The sequence below is a fragment of the Mirounga angustirostris genome, unplaced genomic scaffold, assembly GCF_029215605.1.
Source record: "Mirounga angustirostris isolate CCGP_5_RB_7025 unplaced genomic scaffold, mMirAng1.0.hap1 SCAF_11, whole genome shotgun sequence".
NCBI classification, from domain to species: Eukaryota; Metazoa; Chordata; class Mammalia; order Carnivora; family Phocidae; genus Mirounga; species Mirounga angustirostris.
In genome coordinates, this window is record NW_026991719.1 from 20639424 (window position 1) to 20660177 (window position 20754).

A 20754-nucleotide genomic window follows, 5' to 3' on the forward strand; every position below is an offset into this window, starting at 1 on the left:
GGGCTTGAACTTACGACCGTGAGATCACGACCTGAGCCAAGATCAAGAGTCAGATACTTAACCAAGTGAACCACCTCTGCACCCCGCCAGTCTTACCGATTTTTTTTTAAAACAGCTTTATTGCTACTAATTTCACAAACATGCTTTTGCTGTCTCATCATGAATTTAAAGGAGGCACCACCATCTATGCATACTCAAGCCAAAAGTCAAAGATTTATCTTTGATTTTTCTCTCTTTTCCTTACTTCCAACATCTCAGCCCTTAGTGTGTCCTGATTCTACTTCCCATCCTGCTCTGCTGCTACCACCTTATCCCTTGCCCGTAGTATCTCTCCTCTGGACTGGTGCTTCTGCTCCTCGCTCGCAGCTGTCATTCCAGCACCTGTAAGAATACTTACCATGTAGTAGAAGCTCCATATGTGTTGAATAAATGAACTGTGAAAGTTATTATTGATGGGAAAAAAAAGAACATTACCATGATGGGTAAGATTCCTTTCAGCCAGCCAGCAAACTCACCAACCTTTAAACCCATCTGATGGAAACTACACATTGTCTCTGATGATAATAATAGTGGTCACAGATTTGTTAAGGCTCATCTGTTTTTTTCTTCCCCTCACCTGTGACAGATGGTTGGCACTCATTTTTTAGGATGATAAGCAAAGGGTTTATAAGTGGCATTGGAGCCAGCAAAACAGGTCGCTCCTCTTTTGCAGTCTCTTAGACAAATCAAGAGTGGCCACCGGTATCAAGTATACCAGGTAACTCCATAGACTGAGGACTGATTGGATGTAACTATAAAATCACTACAAGTTTTGTGGGGGAGGCTCATCTTTTTGGGGACATGACCCCCTTGAGAATCTTTACCCAGATAAATGTGCATATATACATGAATATAGAATTTTATAGTCCATTAAGGGGGTTCATAGACTGAGCCGTAGCTCATAGCAGGAGTATGTGGTAGTTTGAAAATGCATCTTCAAAATGATGTTGTTAGGGTGCCTGGGTTGCTCAGTTGGTTAAGCGACTGCCTTCGGCTCAGGTCATGATCCTGGAGTCCCGGGATCGAGTCCCGCATCAGGCTCCCTGCTCAGCAGGGAGTCTGCTTCTCCCTCTGACCCTCCCCCCTCTCATGCTCTCTCTATCTCATTCTCTCTCTCAAAAAAATAAATAAAATCTTTAAAAAAAATGATATTAGATTTGAGATAGGTTAAAACATCTATTTTTTAACATAACCTACAGGAGGTAACATGGCAGAATATTGGCAGATGGGGATATTGCAGAAAAGAGATTCTTTTTTTCTGGTACTTGGTATCACAGCAGAATCTTAAGGGGTAGGGAGTTGTGAGGGTTTTGTCTGTTTGTTTGAAAGATTTTATTTATTTGGCAGAGAGAGACACACAGGGAACACGAGCAGGGGGAATGGGAGGAGAAGCAGGCTCCCCGCGGAGCAGGGAGCCCAATGCGGGGCTCGAGCCCAGGACCCTGGGATCATGACCTGAGCCGAAGGCAGACGCTTAACAACTGAGCCACCCAGGCGCCCCTGTTTGTTTGTTTATCAAACCAAAAAAATGAGGGATATTGTCTGGTTTTGCCTTACTCTTTTGTTGAGGAGGCAGAGGAGCATGGAACGTAAAGCTCCCATTGCTACAGACCTTGTGTGCCTCTTCACCCGGAGCATGGACCGTACACAGACCCGCTTCGCCTCTGTGGGCCCAGCAGCCAATGGGTGGGGAACAGAGGGTGGAAGCAGGTGGGTGTAGGGCACAAGATAGGAGAGAAATTTCTTCAGCATCTGCCCAGGTTGAACCCAGTGCTCTCCGCCCCTGCCACCGCTTTTTCTTCTTTCCCTGTTTTAGTTTGTCTTGGCATCTCCATTAAACAGACACACCAGCAAAGGAGATTGTCCTCTTGGCTAGAAGTTCTTGCAAAAACTTGACTATATTTTTTATTCCATCTCCTTTGGAGTTAAGGAGAGCTCTTATTTCCAAATTTCCAGTCATGGTTTCTTGTATTCCTAATGTTTTCATAATCTCAAGCTAGCTTGTTTTTGATGTCACTAAAGCAGAAGGTATTTTGTCCCGCTACCTAAGCAATAAAAGCAAGTATGTAATGCTGTAGTACCAGAGTTGTAGGTTTTTTTTCTCCTGCACAATATATTAACTAAGCAGAAAATTTAAAAGAACAAAGACAATAAAAGTAATGTTTGTTAGTGGTAGTTTGAGATATTTCAGGAGAGACAAGATGTGAAGAAAAGCAGTGGCCATATTTAGAAAGCTGCCTCAAACCCAAGAGTATCTATTGAAGTAAACTTGATGACAGACTTTTTTCCTCTTCATGAATCATTGTATTCCTATAAAAGCGAAAATTCCTCTTCATCTAAACAAACGGCTTCCACATCTGTTTTCTTGGTTTCTCAAAAGGGTGTCTTTGGCTTGCATTTTTTTTATAAGTGTTTATCTGTTTAAAATGAAATATCGTCAAAAGCAGTTTATACATCAAAATCCAAGTTGGTCTTCAGCTTCTAAGAATTAGTCAAGAATGATCTGGTGGTAATGGTGGTGGTGTAGGGAAAAAAGAACACATTCTGTATTCTGCATTAGGTAAGTTCTCTCTCACTCTTTAAGTCTCGTTGATTTATATTTCAGTTTATATTTTTGTGTTCCGTTGAGTCATACTCTTTTGGCTCTGGGGACTGATCAAGTAGTTAACTTTGTCATTGGTAGCCCATCCCAATATTTTAATGCTCTGGGCTCCAAGTTCTGAAAATACGTATTTTCCAGATTAGTAGCTGGGGAATTAATTTGTTAGTCCCATTGACTTAAGAACTGACCTATAGTGGGATTGTTTTCTTTAATCCCATCACCAATTTCCCCCCCTCTGTCACTGAGAGAAACACAGCGTGTTTACACACAGTCCTAACTGGTGTGTAAAGTGCCGTAGGCACTTTTCTAAAGCCCTTATTCAGTTCGCAGTCTCCTGTGAGTCTGTGCACCCCTCAGGGGTTTTGGTTTTATCTGTTTTAATCTTTAGCCTCTTCTTGTGTGACAGGCCGCCATGCCCTTGAGCCCATCTTGCCTTTTAAAAATAAAGAATGAGGAGCAGCTGAAGTGCCAGCTCTTTTGCAGCTGACAGGAATCTGATCTACGGCTTGGATTCTTTATCTGGGTACCGGCATGCCAATGGTGTGTGGCTGGCCTTAGCCGTGCCATTCGCAGTCACAAGGTTTAAGAGGGTGGGAGCAGAGGAGCTTGTCTTCAGGAGAAAGAAAGATGTTTTTCGGTAGGGACAAGTCGGGGAGAAAGGCTGTGGATCGGCACATGGGGTCCTGCTGCACGGCACAGGACTCCCGGCTGATGACCGCCCAGGGGGATTTCTGGGCCCCGATCTAGGCGGTTTTCTTTCAGGAGGTTGTGCAGGCCTCCTCCCACCCCCTGAGCTACAGCTGTCTGTTCTGTCAAAACAGTAGCTTGCTCTGAGGTCAAAGGTCTGTGAGAACTGTGAGACATTTGATGTTATCATAACAAAATTAGCAACAAAGGCAATTAATTTAATCACTTATGACTTAGTTTCTCTCAAAGGGTGTGAAGAATGTTATTCGGAAACTGAGAGGAACCCCTCCTCCATAGGTCCTTTTTTTTCATTTGGGCAAGTACGAATCAGAACTGCTTCACAAATGGCACCAAACTTGCCTTAAGAAAGAACGAACTGCCTGCCCCCTCCCAGATGCAGGAGAGGGGCAGGAAAAGGATGGCTATGCAGGAGCTATAGGAGGCTCTCATGGAGTGAATTGATTGATGTTCAGTCTTCCTGTTGAGCCTATCACCGCCTCTAGGAGGGGGGCCACTGCCTTTGGCTGTTGTGGTTGCTCATAAAAGGATAAGGTGCTCCCCCTTCTTTGACCTTGTTTGGAGGGTTAATACACTTATTTGTATTAGGCACTAGCCACCTGTTGGGATCGGTGTCATTAAAGGTCAGTGTGTGGTGCCTGGCTGTCTGTGGCAGCCTGCATCAGATTTGCCAGTGGCCACTGGTGTGTGTGACACCTGCTAATTGTGACAGAAAGAATGGCGATCTGATAGCTGAAAGGGAAAGGAAGGTGCTGGAGGAGGAATGAGCGATCGGGGGTCCCATGGAGCACCATTACTGTGGTTTGGCTGCTGGTTTGCCTTGTCTCCCTTTTCTCGTGCTGCCCCTTGGTTGAGCTCTGCCGTCCATTTCGATGGATTCTGTCTGCATGCTCACATTGCTTTGATTTATTCACTTGTGCATCTCTGTAGAGCATTGGATTTCTTACACCTGAAACTTCTCACATCCCCTCCGTTGAGCATCTTAGCCTCCATCTGCCTCCCTGTCTTCTCCATTCACATGTCCACAGGCATAGCATATTCATCACTTCCAAAACCGCCCTTAGGGTTCTGCTCCCCAACCTGTTCCCCTTCCTGGATTCCTTGTCTCAGTGAGTGACAGCACTGTTGACCCAGTTGTTAAGCCAGAAACATTGGTATCATACTTGACTCCTCTACTTCTTCCTCGTGCCCCAAATCCAGCCAGTTGCCGAGTCCTATAGACTCTACTTCCTAAATGCCTGTGACTCTCCAGTGCAATAGCTGTTGTGCTACGTAAGCTTCAATACTTCTCCCTGGATGCTGCCTCCCCCCCCCGCCCCCCCCCCCCAGCTCCTAGGTATTCTCCACATGTTTTGTAGTCAGAGAGACCTCTTTAACTTGTCAATCCAATGGTGTCCCTCCCCAGTTTAAAGTTGTTAATGTGGCTTACAAGACCTTTCACAGTTGGGCCTCTCTCCTGCCTTCTCCCTACTGCCCTGAGCATTCTAGCCTTAGCCATATTTTTTATTTTTTTCTTGTTGCAAAAAAAAAAAAAAAAAAATCTATAATTTTTTAAAAATTTAATGTTGTTTAATCACCATCGAGAGTTTATCTTTGTCCTTTGGATCCCCATCAGCATTCTTCCATCCTCCTTTGTCTGTTATTCCCTATAACTCACCTTCCCCTTATATACATTCTGCTTCTATCAACTTTTCTCTAACTCCCACCACAGGGGCCCCCATTCTGTGTGTGTGTCTGGATATATGTATATGTTTTTCCCATTGCATATTTGGTTCTCTGCTGCACTAGATGTTATACACTATAGAGGGAAGACATTGTGTCTCAATCATTTACTTTTGTGTTCCGTTTCACCTCGCACATGAGAAGTACTCAGTAAATATTTGGTGAGTAAATGAATCAGTTCCTTTTTGAGGTTCTAAGTGAAAGGAAAATTATAGTGCTTCCTACAATTCATATCAAATTCTTGAGCCTTGGCCAGATTAGACAGCAGCAGTGCAATGAAGCCCAAAAGTAAAGGTTTATATTTTTTTAAATCTTAAGGAGCCAAATCCTGTATAGTCTTTGTATTGATATTTTATCTTCTTCATATTCTGCACCTCTATCCTAAATGACTTTTCTCAACTTGATACCTGTTGCAGAATTTCTCTGTATTCTTCCCGGAGAAAAAACAGAAGGTGATGGGTTGGGAGGAAAAGTGATGGATAAATGGGAAAGCATTATCTGATTGATCCTTAAATATATTTGTTCTAGAGGCATGCCTGAACATGTGTCTGTGACACCTGTGTCTCTGGACAGGTGAACACAATTCCATTTCCCTAAAACTAGACCATCTTTCTGTAAGATTTTTCTTTGAAGCAGGAACCATCCATATTTTAATCATAGCTAGTTCCGAGAATTTGTTTTCTGAACTTCTAATAAATGGGAGGGCAAAGGACAGCATTTTCTAAAAAATAAATAAATAAATAAATAAAATAACAATTTGCTCTAGGAGAGTATATCAAAAGTACAGTCAGTATAGAACAAAATGTAGTATTTATCCTTGATACTGAGCTAGGGAGTTGTCTGCCCCCCACCCCCACCCCAAGGTGTTGGGTTTAAAAAGTTCTCCCTCCTCTGACCTCCCTTAAAGCAGAGAGTAATGATGAACTGTCCCATGGCTACCTTGTCACACACCAGTCCTAAAAAGGAGCTTTCAGAAATCAAAAATGCTTCCATCACAGTGGTGACAGTAACCCCTTGGTAACTCCAGCTTCACGTTGTCTCCAGACCACCGCCTAGCTGCTCCGCCAGGGTTGAGCTTCAGGCCAGGTACTTAGTCATCACAAGTGACAACCTGTTAAATCTGCCTTTCGTGGGGGCTGAGAGCTCAAAGTTTTCTAGTCACATATTCCCATGACCTCAGTTATAACGAAAATGTTGCAGATTCTAGAAAATGCTAATGTCCTTTTTAGCTGTAAGTATTATCTTGATTGCAGTGCTTCACAATTGCCCAACTTCATTATCCACGCATAGCCAGCCTGACGCCTTCTTCTCAAATAGACAATTATTATCAATTAAGCACTTTCAGGCCTTATAGAATACTTAATTTTATTAGTCAATTATTTGTGCTTTGAAAGAGTTAATGGTAGCTACCCAAGCCATTATTAGAAATTAGTATGTCCCAAAATAGAAAGGCTATTTCCTTTGTGTATGGCACTGCAGTGGAAAATGCCAAGCATAGTTTTTACTGAGTTAAAGGGTGAGGGAAGGCGGAGTGGGGGAGAAAGTTACATGTAAATCATTTAGCCATTAACCTAATGGGTGGATTTATAAATCCTATTACTATAAGCCCTTTTCATTTCCACTGAGGCCTGGTACATGCTTGATCCCACTAATGTAAAATTCATTCCGTCTAAGTGATTACTGAAGTAAGACACTTTGAGTCAATTTTAATCAGGGTGTGTGAAACTTGCCTGAGCACCGATGTTCACTAAAGCGCGGACATAGTTTGGCCGTCTCTTAATTAGCCCCCCAGATGAGTTATGCAAGGAGTCAATCAGGGAACCAAATCTGAGCCTTCTGACACGTCCGTGTTTTTCTGTGAGGGAAATAACACTGTAGGGGCTAAAATATATGCAGCTCCAAAGCAAGAGGCAAAGACCTTTGGGCGGGGGTGTTTCTAGTCCTGTGGACATTATGTGAATTCTGAGAAATCTGAAAGCTTGATTCTTATGGCTAATTGGAGAATCTTCGATGGTACTTATATTTAAATGAATCACACTTTCAAATCTGATGTAATATGTGGACCTTCTTCCTAGAAAAATGCATATAGGCACACTTTCAAATTTTTCCTTACAGTTTCAGGGATGTTCACATTTCTTGACCTTAGGTTAATATCTCCTGCTCTGGTTTCAGTCTTGGTGTCTTAGGGTTTGGGTATTTTTTGGAAATTTAGTATTTAAGAGTGTAGGCACATACTTGAACTCTTGTGTCGGTGAGTAGATTTGGCTCAAGGGTGCTTTAAAGCCAGCTCTACAAGCTTTCCAGGGTCCTGTGCCAAGTATGGCAATAATGCCCAGAAGTTCAAGTGAAACACAGGGGACGTGAGTTTCTGAGCTGGAGGTTGGAGTGGAGGAGCAATAGAGTATAAGAATGTTGTGAAAGGAAGATTTCTTTAAAGGTGAAAACAGTTTTTTAAAAGTCAAAATGTAAGGTGGATTTTTAAGAAAAATGCACAAGATAAATCTTCAGGGCAAGGAATTAGAAGACAAGGGAGAAGTTTACTTCTCATTTAACATATTAGAAGCCATAGATTGTAGTATTTTAAGTTTTTAAGTCAAAATTAGAGCCTTGACACATTTTAGGGCAGTAATTGAGAGATACTCATAAATATCACTCAGTGTATCTGTTAGGGAGGAAACACCTTATCAGAAAGCTTTGTTTATTCAGCGTGTTTTATATTCTTTACACATGAGCTATCAGAAGGTCTAGGTTGTAAATTATGGATTTAAAACAAAATCAGTTTATCTGGAAATGAGCCGTATGGGAGAGTTACACTTTCAGTCAAGTTTATAATTAATGGGCCTTTATCACTGGGGTAGACATTCATTTCTCTTGAGTGAATATTTGTTTATCTAACATGCATTGTGCCTGAAGGTGGGGTTAAAACTGATTCGCTCTTCGCTTCTTGCATGGAAAGAGCTAGCTTTTAAATGCATGCTGTGTGTGGGTTTAATAGCCGCTTTCTGCAACTGCTTTCGGGTCCTTTTGTTGTGGAGGTGCACTTATCAGTCTAGGACTTTGCTCTTCTCATGTTGGACCACTTGGGTTTGCTTCCTTTTATCAGAACTTAAAAAATATATGTTTATTGAAGTAATTCAGTAAATCCTATGTGCCAGGCATTGTGTCAGGTTTAATAGCTAAGACATGATCTCTGCTTATGATTTGCTTATAGTGTCTTACTTACCTTTGTAATAGAGTGATGTGCTCTGGTATACACAGTACTTTGAGGGCTACATTGGACTAATGTATTCGTTAATACCATTTAGCTGGGAAGGCCAGGGAGGTTGTTCTGATGGTGTAAAGTTCCTTGTAAAATAAGTAGACGTTAAGTAATAATACTAGCTAACATTTATGAGCACTTATGTACCAGGGACTATAGAAAAGAATTTACATGTATTACATTTAATGTTCACAGCCCTATTGTAAGGAAGGTGTGGTTATCATCTCTATTTTACAGTCAGGTGTTGGGGGCACAGAGAGGTTATATTGTGTGCCTGAGGTCACACAGCTTGTAAGCAGTGCTTTTACACTTTGAACTTAGGTAGTCTGTATCAGTCAGGGTTCTCCAGAGAAACAGAACCAATTTGGGGTGTGTGTGTATAGAGGGGAGGTGGAAAGAGAGAGATTGATGGATTGATTGATTTTAAGGAATTGGCTCATGGGATTCTAGGGGCTGGCAAGACTGAAATCTCAGGAGGGCTGGTCAACAGGCTGAAGACTCAAACACATAGCACATGAGTCTGCAGTTTCTTTGGAGGGGGGGGACTTCATTCCTTTCTCTCTTAAGGCCTTCAAATGATTAGGTGAGGTCCACCCACATTATGATGAGGATAATCTGCTTTACTCAAAGTCTACTGATTTAAATGCTGGTCTCATGTCAAAACAAAAACAAGAATACCTTCACAACACCGTCTAGACTGGTGTCTGATCAAATAACTGGATATCATTAGCCCACCCAGTTGACACATAAAACTAACCATCACACAGCCTAACTTCTGAACCCACACTTTGGACCACTGTGGGGAAACAGCATGTGAAAAGCACAGAAGCAAGAAAAGAGCATGGCTTGTTCACTGAAATCAAAATATTTCAGGAAAGCTGGATTGAAGGGTGCATGTGGGAAGCATTCGAAGGTATGGTAGGCCTCAACTATATAAGCTAAGGGATTTGAATTTCATTGCAAAGAGTATGTTTTAGAAAGAACACTGGCAAAGTGTGAAGAATGGTTTGAAATAGTGATGCTGGAGACAGGTAGACTGAGTGGTGAGGACTTGAAGGAGGGAGAACACGTCGGCAGGAAGAATCTCATGTGAGACTTGTTAGCTCATTGGATTAGAAAGGAAGTCAGCCCTTTATTTTAGTTTGAGGCTCTTGGAGGGGCCATTTATCCTGTTTGGAGCCAGGGAGGGTTTGGAGGAGATGGATGGGGTTTAGAAGGAATTCTTATGGGACAGACAGTGGAAATATGCACTTGGAGAAAGAAAATGCTGTCCTCAGTATATCACTGATTCTCCACCAGGGGCAGTTTTGTCCCTCAGGAAACATTTGGCGATACCTGGAGACCATTTTGGCTGTCATAGCTGAAGAGTCCATGTGCGTGCATGCATGCTACTGGCATCTAGTGGGTAGAGGCCAGGGACAGCCCCCCATGACAGAAAGTTCTCTGGCCTAAAATGTCAATAGTGCTGAGGTTGAGAAGTCCTGATGTATATATGTAGATGATGTGTATGTATTCCCCTGGGGGAGGGGGAGATCTCAACAGAGGGTGTCGAATGTTTTCTGTATGGTAAATATACCCACTCACTTATATTAAGTGCATTAAGCTATATGCAGACAACTTGTGAGAGCCTACATATTTCTAGTTATTTTACAACCACATAGCTCTTGAACAGTAACCTTGAATACAGATATATATTCTTGTAATGCTGATGGTCTTTGTTGGACGTATTAGTGCCTCCTTTTCCTAATACTAAAGAAATGAATGTGGTTGAAAGACAAAACAACCAGATAGAAGGATAGAGGTGTTTCTACATGTCAAACTTGGATTCTAGATTTTTAGATCTGGGGAGGAATCCCAGCCTCTTCATTTTTTAAATGAGGATGCTAAGACCTAGAGAGGGAACCCAGATGGTTCGCAAATCACTGAGCTACTAATTGGCAGTTTAAACCAGTACTCATATTTCAGACTCCTGACTTTTCTTTAAACTCAAATTTGTATAATGTTTTATCTTTGCTATCTGCATTTTCAGCATAGAGTTCTTTTTATTCCCACGTATCTCAGGGACCTGGGTGGTACTTTTTCCCCAGTTTTAAAGAAGGTAAAACTCAGGTTTAAAGGCAGTAAGGAACCCAGACAGGAATGTTAAATGGTAGAGGACGAAAGTAGGGTGCTTATTAAATCCATAGTCTATGCTCCTTGAACATCTTATAGAGAAGACACACACCTAAGAATAACAGGGGATAGGAAAATAAGAAGAAGGCAGTCGAATGTAATGAGGATGAAATAAATGTTTGCCAGGTGGGAGAACTGAGTAACACAGAGTCCTGCTTGGAAACTGCCGAAATTGGGACTAGGAAAGCTTAGATAATGGTTGGATTACCAAATATCATAATATTTATATTTCTTCTACTTTTCTCTTCCCTATCCTTCAGAACCATTCATTTTGCTACCCCTGTTATGCTAATGTATTTTTTAAAGAAAACTTTTGAGTTTAATTCTAATTTTATGTCATTGGTAACAGAAGAATCCTAAAGCCATTGAGATTTCAGTTGTCATTCTGTTGATGCATTATTTGTTTAGGATTTGACCTTACCCAACATTTTCTTAACTTGTAGGATTTCTGTTGTGTTTAGTATCCGCATCGTCTGCCATCATAGATCATCAAAGTGGCTTTCTTGTTGTTAGTAGATGTCACTGTAATAGACCTGTGCTTTTGGAAAAGGAGCTTGAAACTTTTTTTTTTAACCATGGAAAATTGGTGTTTTCTCACTTTTATTTAGTATTAATAAGCACAGTTTTAGTCTATAATAGTGTTTAAAACCATTTCCTAACCTTTAAATGCATTGACAGACACCTGTATTCTGTCATGACAAAAAGTAAGGACCCCAGCTTTATCCTGGCCTTGGCAGGAGAAGCTGTAAATATACACGTCAGTAGAAGTTGGTCTTAGGTCACAGCCGCTGTTAAACCCGGCATCAGAAACATGCTCTCTCTGCTTAGTAAACCTCATTGTGGGTGTATTCCTGAATACATTATTTTCTTTAGGAAAGAGTTTTTTAAAATACACTTTACATTTCCTTTTAGTCCCCACCACCCTCCACCAGCCTTCAGAGGCTCAGATTGGGGTTAAAACACTTTTTCGTATTATTTTAATTATTGCTCTCCCTACCCCCAACCCCACTCCTTTCCTGTTTCCCCCTCCTCTTTTCCCCTAACGGCACTGTTCTGCAAAGCCTGCAATGATTGATATGATGGCAGTGCTGTCATTCTTTTTAACCAAAAAAAAAGAGTCATTTTTGTTCTAGTTATTTTAATAGAGTCCCATTAAAGATGTATTGCTGACTGAAATATCGGCACGAAGGGCTCTCACTGAGCTGAGCCCAGGAATTAAGAAGTCAGGAAATCGGCTGCTGCATTGCAAGAGAGCCTTGTGTGACACCGAATCTCCTGATTGGGGAGATCATTACTGCTATTATGACTCGACTTGCGTAGGAATTTTAAATTCCATCTGAATGTCAGTAATAACCCTCTTAGCAAATTATCCTGAATAAAATCACGAAGGCATTTTATATAATAGGTGTTGAATTACTGGATAGATTTGCTAATTAAATACTCTTTGTTCTGCTGCAGTTGACATTACAGGGTAAGATCTTGAACAATTATTCTCAACAGCTGTACTTTGTTAAGGGAAAAATTAACCACAAAGTTTATTTTTTTACACTTGAAGTTGGCAGATTTTTGAAATGTGCTTGAAAAAATTCCATCATCCAATTGGTAATGAGTAGATAAATATGCAGGTGTTGCTGTGAAATCAGATAACTGCAGACTGCCTTATTAATGAATTTAGCAAGCCTTTATAGCCCTGTTTTCTAGCTGTTGGCACTTATAAAATGATTTTCTGTCAGAATGGGTAGCTTTAATATTAGGCTTGTCAATTTGAAGTGAACTTATGAACGGACATCTTGTAATCACTGTACCATGTGTCCAGTAGACTTTTCTTGATACCTGTGACTTCTTTTAAAAATGCATTTCCTTAATGGGGAAAATACCTGTGAAGTATAAGTTTTTGACTATTGGCTTGCAGAATAGTCATGTGGTACGGGCTTTTTAACAAGGCAGTGAAACATTCTGAAAAGAAAATGAGACATAAGGTCCAGCTTCTAGATCAAGCTCTTGACTAGTTCTGTTATTTTGGGTAAAATCACAGGGCCTAATTTTACTCATCTATAAAATGGGGTTTGTAATACTGCCCACTTTTTAGGATTATTCGTTCAGCATTTTACAAATAATCGTTAATAGCTCCTGTGCACCAGGCCCTCTGCTACATACTAACAATTTGTTAGCCCACAGGGTATCTAACAGCTGAGCCCTCCCCAGTGAGCAATTTGAATCAAGGGTGGCTTTCAGGTGATCCTGCTCATTAACACTTGGGTAAGCATTGGTCTGGACAGGGCACTATGGTACCCACCATGTAGAAGTGCTCAGTGAAGAAGCGTGAGAGGTCAGGTCAGCCTGGTTGTGGATTGTCGCCTGTAGAATGGACTGAAGAGTTTACGCGCTGTGGTGAGACCCTTGAACCTGAAATGGAGCATAGTCATCAGCTACCTGGAAAGATGGTGATAAAACTATCCTCAGAAATTGGTATAACCTCTGTGGAGAGCTATTTGGCTATATTTGTAAGAAATTTGAACCCATATAACCTTTAACCCAATAAGTCTTCTTATAGGAGTTCAATCTTGTTACTGGCAGTTTATGTATATGGATTATTTGTTGAAGTGTGGTTTTAAAGGCAAAGATCAGAAACAACCTACATGTTTATTACTATAACACTGGTTAAATATATCATGATCGATTCACACAATGGAATACTGTATAGCCATTAAAAAAGAATAAGGCAGCTCTGTGTGTGTAGATAGGAAATAATCTGTAAGATAAAATATTAGGTGGCAAAAAGCAGTTGCAGTATAGTCTTTATGTTTTGCTTCATTTTCTACCATTTTTGTGCAAAAGATCCAACACCAGGTTTCTGCTGTCAAAGAGAAAATCAGTTTGGTAGCAGCCCTCAGGTTGTGTGTGGAAATGATTGTGAGTTGGTGGCGGGAGAGAATAGAGGCAGGTGGTAGATCTGAAAGCTGATTGTTGCCAGTACACATTGGAGGTACACTCAAGGGTGACATAAGGTTTCGTTCATGGTGTGAAAGAAGAGTAGAGGAAATTGGTTCCTGCATATTGCTGAGTTGCAGTGAAAGGTTGACAGGCTGCGTCTGAGGTACTTTACTTAGTAATGGTTACCTTGTGGAGTTGTCTGTTGTGATGAGGAAGGTGAAGCCTGGTGGGGTGGAAGGGGGGAGGGTGAGGAGGACTCGTGATGAGTAGTTCTGTCCTCACTGTGATTAACTTGGTTGATCTCATTATTGCCCTCTTCCCGAAGGAATTGTCAGATAGTCTCCCACAATGCATTTCCCTACAATTGAGATGTTTAAAAGTGAAGATGAAGGGGGGAGAGTGAATGTTTTTTAGGAGTTAACTGAATTTCAGGAAAGTAATTGGGATTACTATAAGACCCATCAGTCAACTAACAAATGGCTTTTTGAGCACCTGTCACATGTGAAGCCTGGAGTTAGGCACAAACATGTGCTCTGGCCTCCAGGAGCTTGTGGTCTAGTTGGGAAGGGGACAGACTGTCAACTGAAAACCGTTTTCAGAATGGCACTGTCATGATTGTCTTGGGCCATTGGTCCTTAGCCCTGCCTGCAACATAAATATCTGGAGGGCTTTTTCAAAAAATTGCCGGGGCCGGTATTGGTATTTTTTTTTTTTAAAGATTCCCCAGGTGATTCCAGTCTACAGCCACTATTAAAACCATTGATTGGGGTGGCTCAGTTGGTTAGCATCTGCCTTTGGCTCAGGTCATGATCCCAGGGTCCTGGGAACGAGCCCCGCATTGGGCTCCCTGCTCCACGGGGAGCCTGCTTCTCCCTCTCCCTCTCCCTCTCCCTCTCCCTCTCCCTCTTCCCTCTGCTTGTTCTCTCTCTCTCTCTTTCTCAAATAAATAAATAAGTAAATCTTTGAAAAAAAAAATCGATTGCCCTAATCCATATTCACCACCACTCACCACCCCCAGGACAAGGGAAGGCCTTTCTTCTCTGAGAACATAGGACAGCGAATGCCTGAACAAAATGAGGAGACTGTAATAAAGGAGAGGAAGCAGTGGAAGTGGAAAGTAAGGGGTAGATGTAAAAGATAATCTAAGTTCAGGATTTACAGGGCTCTGTAATACATGTCTCCTGTCTGCGGCTATATGGGTCTAGGGGCAGTCCTGTCTACACATATTATCTAGATGTTTGTCTCCATTCACTGAATATTTATTGAGCCCCACCTTTGTACTGGGCACTGGGCTAGCTCCAGAGAATATGTGAAGGTCTACTCTCTGCCTTCAGGAAATCTACAGTCTTGAGAAGAAATTTAAATCTACTGCATATATATATTTTTTTCACTTTTTAAGATTTTGAATACCATGGGTAAGAATTGCCAGATTTGAAATGCTCTGTTAAGCTTTTGTTTTTCAGCCATGCAGTTATTTCTAAATACTAGTAATGAGAAGAGTTTGCCTTTTTGCCATATAATAAAGGGATGTTTTTATTACGCATGTTTATTAAAAATAGATCTTTACATAAATCTTAAATAGATATTAATGTAGAGCTACTTACATATCTCTGGCTAAGGATCAATGTAGAGGCCAACTTACTTTTAGATTATGTTGATATTACTGTTATTTTGAGGGTTGTAGTTAGAAAACCATGAAGAGCTTTAAAATGTATGACCAGTCATTGGGTTATCTGTCTCTGTGTACTTATGTTTATGGTTTTGTATCTATGTAATGCATTAATCTTGACTTTTTCTTTCATTTAGATTTTGATGCATACAAAGGAGATGGTACAGAAGGTAATGCTGAGCATTTTCATTATACAATGACTCTTAAATATCATACCTCGTGACGTTTTTGTATTCAAGGAAAATTGTAACCCAAACAGACTGGAAATGGCTTCTTAGGATGCCTAGTTTACGTTTATAATCCCTCCTAATGGATTATAGCTTTTTTCTTTTACTAACACTGATATGATCTAGCCGCTGCTTGAAGCCTATATGTGAGTGTTTCAAGCAAATTAGGAACAGAGCTAATTAGAGTTTACTTCCAGGCCTTTATACTGTATGTGCTCTAGTGTTGTTTGTTATGATTGATTTTTTTTTTTTTTTGGCATTCTTCATATTCTACTGAATACTGTTTGAAACTGTGAAGAATTTCATATGGATTTGTGCCCCTGAATTTTAAAAATGCATTATGTTTCTGCTTTATAAATTGCCATGACCACTAAGCTTAATGGTACAGTGGATAAGTATAGACACCCCCTTTCCTAGTTTCTTATCCTCCTTTATATTATTCAGTTCCACAGTTTGTTTCAGTTGAAAACTAGACATTTCCCCTGCCACTCTGCTATTTGTTTTAAGAAAATTAGCTAGATTTTCTTAATGTGACAGTGGCTTTCCTTTCTCATTTATTGGAGCTTAATCTTTGATTGTACTCCTCTGACAATATGGATAAGAATAAACATAAACTTTTGAAAAATCAATGGAACCTGTAATTTCTGCAGCATAGAAAATCTTGAGTTTCATTGTATATGATGATCACTGTGTTTTTGTTGTTAAATTTTATAATTTTTGCTTTTTATTAGATGAATCTTGAAGTTATTTATGGAGATACAGATTCAATTATGATAAACACCAACAGCACTGATCTGGAAGAAGTATATAAATTGGGAAACAAGGTGAGATAATTTGATGAAATTATCTGTTTTACCTACTTTTGTGAATTCTCTTTTAACATGGAACTTTATAAATTCATGTATGTGTACATGTGTGCTTCTGAAAATAAGCAGTGCTTCTCATTTCCTCATCCTCTTATTTTTCTTAACCTCTACTCCAGTTGTTTGTTTTTAAGGGTAAAATTCAAAAGAGAGTATTTTTTCCTTAAATGATAAATACATTTTTACTTTGAAAACAGTGTGAGATGTTTTCATCTTGTTTCTAAGGCTGGTGACAGTGATGTTCTCACACTTCGGTGATGTTGGGCTTAAGCCTGGCTACAGTGGTATCTTTGACTCTGGCTGCTGCTTTGGTCTTGCCAGGGGGTTCACACTGCTTCACATCCTGTGATATACCCTGTGTCAACTTTCTGATAAGAAAGCAAAAAAAAATTAAATTTAAATTTAAAATATGGGAGCACCTGGGTGGCTCAGTCGTTAAGCATCTGTCTTGGGCTCAGGTCATGATCCCGGGGGTCCTGGGATCGAGCCCTGAGTCAGGCTCCCTGCTCCGCGGGGAGTCTGCTTCTCCCTCTCCCTCTCCCCTTCCCCACCCCCCACCCCCGCTCGTGCTATTCCCCCCCCAAATAAATAAATAAAATCTTTTAAAAATAAAATATGGTCATATTTATACTTATCACATTATCATGCATGAGGAGAAATATATCTCTAGTAGTATGCAGATTGGGTTTTATACGCTGATATGGATAAACACCTATCTACATACATGTACACACATTTATGATTTAAAAGTAATCATTTGTTGCTTCCTAATTGCAGTTTACAATTAGCAAGTGTTTCTTGAGTACTTGCTATGTTAAGATCTTATCCCAATAAACTAGAACTAAGATAACATCTTACAAAGTAACAACTTCCTGCCTTTCTCCACTAATATGTGTGAAATATGACCTGTAGGCTTCACCTGAGAACAGGCCTGGCCTATTGTCCTCATCTTAGACTTCAAAAAGCTGTGTATTTTCCCTAGAGGTGATTGGCTGTGCCTTGATCCTATCAATAAAGAACAAGTGACTGGTCATTTTTTCTTCAAAATATAGGTATTTCCTTATATGTAAGGTGCTTTGGGAGGTACAGGGAGATCTTAGATATTTTTTCAAAGATTTTATTTATTTATTTGAGAGAGATATATTATTTTTATTTTGAGAGATTATTTATTCATTTGAGAGTGTAAAGATTCTTATGAATCTTGGGAGGGGCAGGGGGGGGGGAGAGAATCTCAAGCACACTCTTGCACTGAGTGCAGAGCCTGATATGGAGCTCCATCCCACGACCCTAAGATCATGACCTGAGCCGAAACCAAGAGTCAGACACTCAACCAACTGAGCCACCCAGGCGCCCCTTAGACATTATTTTAATAGTCAAAGTTTTACTTATTTCTAGCCATGTATCTACTTGTTGGACTATCTAATCTCTAATCCAGTAGTTTGGAGGTAAGTATATAAGCATTTGGTTTTTAGATTCAAAAAGACTATTTCATAATTTTTGTAAATTTCCTGGGGCAGACCTGCCAATTCTGTCCTTTGGTTGAATGGGATGATATATTTATATTACTGTGTTTTTTTTTTTTTTCCAATCTGTTTTTGTCCCTGTGCTCTTTCCGTGATTTTGCATCATACTCAACATAATAATGTTTTGTGTATCACCTGAGTAAATGCATTCTAATCTTGTGTGAATTCAAGTTCTGTTTAGATTAACTCTTGGAAGTTTGTAGCATGTTCATCTTCTCCCTGGTAGATGTTTGAGAAGCTAGTATTAATGCTTAAAATTTTCACAGGTAAAAAGTGAAGTGAACAAGTTGTACAAACTGCTTGAAATAGACATTGATGGTGTTTTCAAGTCTCTGCTACTGCTGAAGAAAAAGAAGTATGGTGCTCTGGTTGTTGAGCCAACGTCAGATGGGAATTACTCCACCAAACAGGAGCTGAAAGGGTTAGATATAGTTAGAAGAGACTGGTGTGATCTTGCTAAAGAAACTGGAAAGTGAGTTCAGCTTTCATTTTTGCTTTTTTTGTTTGTCTGTAAAAACTTGGAGTATTAATGACATGGAGAAGATCTGTGATTCTGCCAAGCCCAAGGGACACAACTTCTTTTGTTATTGTTGTTGTTACATATTAATGCTTCTCACTTATTTGGAGTAGAATTTCTCAGGTAGATTAAAACTTAGCAAAAGCTAAATTTGCTCAGTAAGAGGTACTTGCTGTAAGATACATCTTAGGAGTTGTAACTCACAGTGAGGGTGAACCTTCACATTTTAGCTCCCTACAGAGTTAGTTTCGTTGATTTTGGCTTGTGTCTGTTTTGTTTGCTTTCATATTCTTATTAGAAAGTGCCTTGTGTTATGTTCCTGAATCATTGTAGAGCCTCTTTAGGAACATAATTGTTAAGGTGTTCCCGTGTTGTAGCTTAAATATTCTGGGATTCATAGTGGACCATGGACTGAGACTTTGTTCCCATCCATATCATTTGTGTGTAAAGATTCTTATGAATCTCTAGGAAAAAGAAAAAAAATAAGATTCTTACTAATCTTAGATTAATTTAAGAGCTAGTTTTCAAATACATAAGTACCTCAAATAATAAATGTCATGGCTGATCCTTTAGTTTTGCATCTGAGACTGGAAATTGTGATACTAAGGCCTGTTTTTTTTTTTTAAAGGGTCACATTAATTTATAAAGCATCCATTTAGAAAAGCCTGAATCCTTAGGTATTTAATGTACCATCATTTTAGATATTCCTGTCTGATGAACCTGCCCAATTCTGAAAATAGAAGAATTTTTTTCTTTAAAGCAAAATTTAAATTAATTTTAATATTGCCAAATATTCACACTTTTTACTTGTTTTCCAGTCCTCTTGCTTTCAAGTTGGGAGCTTGAGCAATTGTTGCTTCTGCAAAACCACTCTTGATTAGGCAAAGTTGATCATCCGACTATAGGTCACTTTTAGCCTTTTATGAAATGAAGTTTGAAATGCTTCATTGCCCCCAAATGTACCCAAAGATGAAACTACTTTGTATAGACTGTCGATTAGAGTGTTCTCTTCAGCTTTGTGTTTTCTAAGAAAAGATGCATCATAATGGAAGTAAATTTCTCTGAGTTAGAAATGTATTAGTAATTAAAGCTATACAAATGTTTTTGTCAGGGTTCTTTTTCTGACAAATTATAATGCAGCTGTCAAACCCTCACTCTGCATTTTCTCAGAAATGGATAAAATATTGGCTTCCTTACTCCTTTTCTTTTTCTTTTTTCCCTTGTTTTTTGAGGGGGTCTGGTAGAATAGTAAGTTTTTCAGGGATAGCATAAGGTTGGAGAACACTGAGGAATATAATGAAGCTGAAGAAAGAAATTTGAAATCTTTGGGTTTTAAAAAATTTGCGTAAAGAACTATATTTCTGCTTACCTAGCTAATGGTCATCTCAGCTTGGTGGTATCAGAGGTAATATCTTGGTGCTTTATGGGGAAAGAGAAATTTTTGTCTTTTAAATTTTAACCTATGAGTAGAGTATAACTGCTTGTGAATTTTGTAATTGCATATATACAGTTGTGGATGGAACACATACCTTTCTCTGTCCACATTTTGTATGAAGCATTAGCTGCTGCATTAGAAAATGGTCTGTATGTTTAAGGGCAAACCTGACATTCCAAGGTTGGTAAACCTTTGGTAGAGTTAATGTTAAAAAACAAATAGTAACGGCCTTTTGGACATTCACCCTCATGTTAGCTTTCAGTACAGCTCTTGTCCACATGTTAATCTAATGGCATTTATCTTCCTTTTCTCTCCTTTATTAATAAAGTATAATATTAAAAAAATGAATCCCTCTCTTCCTTTGCAGCTTTGTCATTGGCCAGATTCTTTCTGATCAAAGCCGAGACACTATAGTGGAAAACATTCAGAAGAGGTTAATAGAAATTGGAGAAAATGTGCTAAATGGCAGTGTCCCAGTGAGCCAGTTTGAAATTAACAAGGTAAATGTAGCATTTATTGCTGAGCCCAGCTGCTGCCATGTGTTTTTCGCCTCCTTCAGCTAGTTGAAGAACCACCTCATCCTTGCAATCGAAATAAATTCTAGCTGGTGATGAAAGCTGCTTAACAACTAACTCACGGATGGAGCGTTAGCATACCACTCTTCCTCTTCCAGCCACTGGTGCTGCCCTGTCAGCCACAGGGGCCTTCTCTCTGCATTTCTTACTTGTTGGAAGCCTCATTTCCAGAGATTCTATGGAGCGATGTAGTTGATGTTTAGGGGACTAGAGATTATTACCTTCTCCATAGTCCTCCTCATTTATAGTTGTTTGGGAGGACAGGCCTGTAAGCTTAGAGAAAGATGGAGACAGAGAGAGAGAGAGAGAGAGGGAGAGAGAGAGAGAGAGAGTGTGTGTGTGTGTGTGTGTGACTTTCACAGAAGGTGATCCTTAGAGGTACTGTAATCAGAATACTTTTTTTGGACATAGATACTTCTTTAGAATTAAGATGGCAATAGCATTTTCTTTGTAACCAGAGCACTTGCGCTTTTATTATCTTTTTCAACTATGTAATTTAGACTTTATGGACA

At 39.8% G+C, this 20754-nt stretch overlaps 1 protein-coding gene across 3 annotated transcripts in view; it reads left to right on the forward strand.

Annotated features, from left to right (window-relative positions):
* Positions 1–20754, forward strand: part of POLA1 (DNA polymerase alpha 1, catalytic subunit) — a 296400-nt gene that overhangs the window by 101918 nt on the left and 173728 nt on the right. For all 3 annotated transcript variants that reach the window (XM_045876010.3, XM_045876011.3, XM_045876012.3), the window contains exons 27-30: positions 15240–15272; positions 16061–16153; positions 17982–18187; positions 20035–20167. In XM_045876010.3, coding sequence (XP_045731966.1) covers positions 15240–15272; positions 16061–16153; positions 17982–18187; positions 20035–20167 — 465 coding nt within the window. The remainder of the gene's footprint in view (positions 1–15239; positions 15273–16060; positions 16154–17981; positions 18188–20034; positions 20168–20754) is intronic.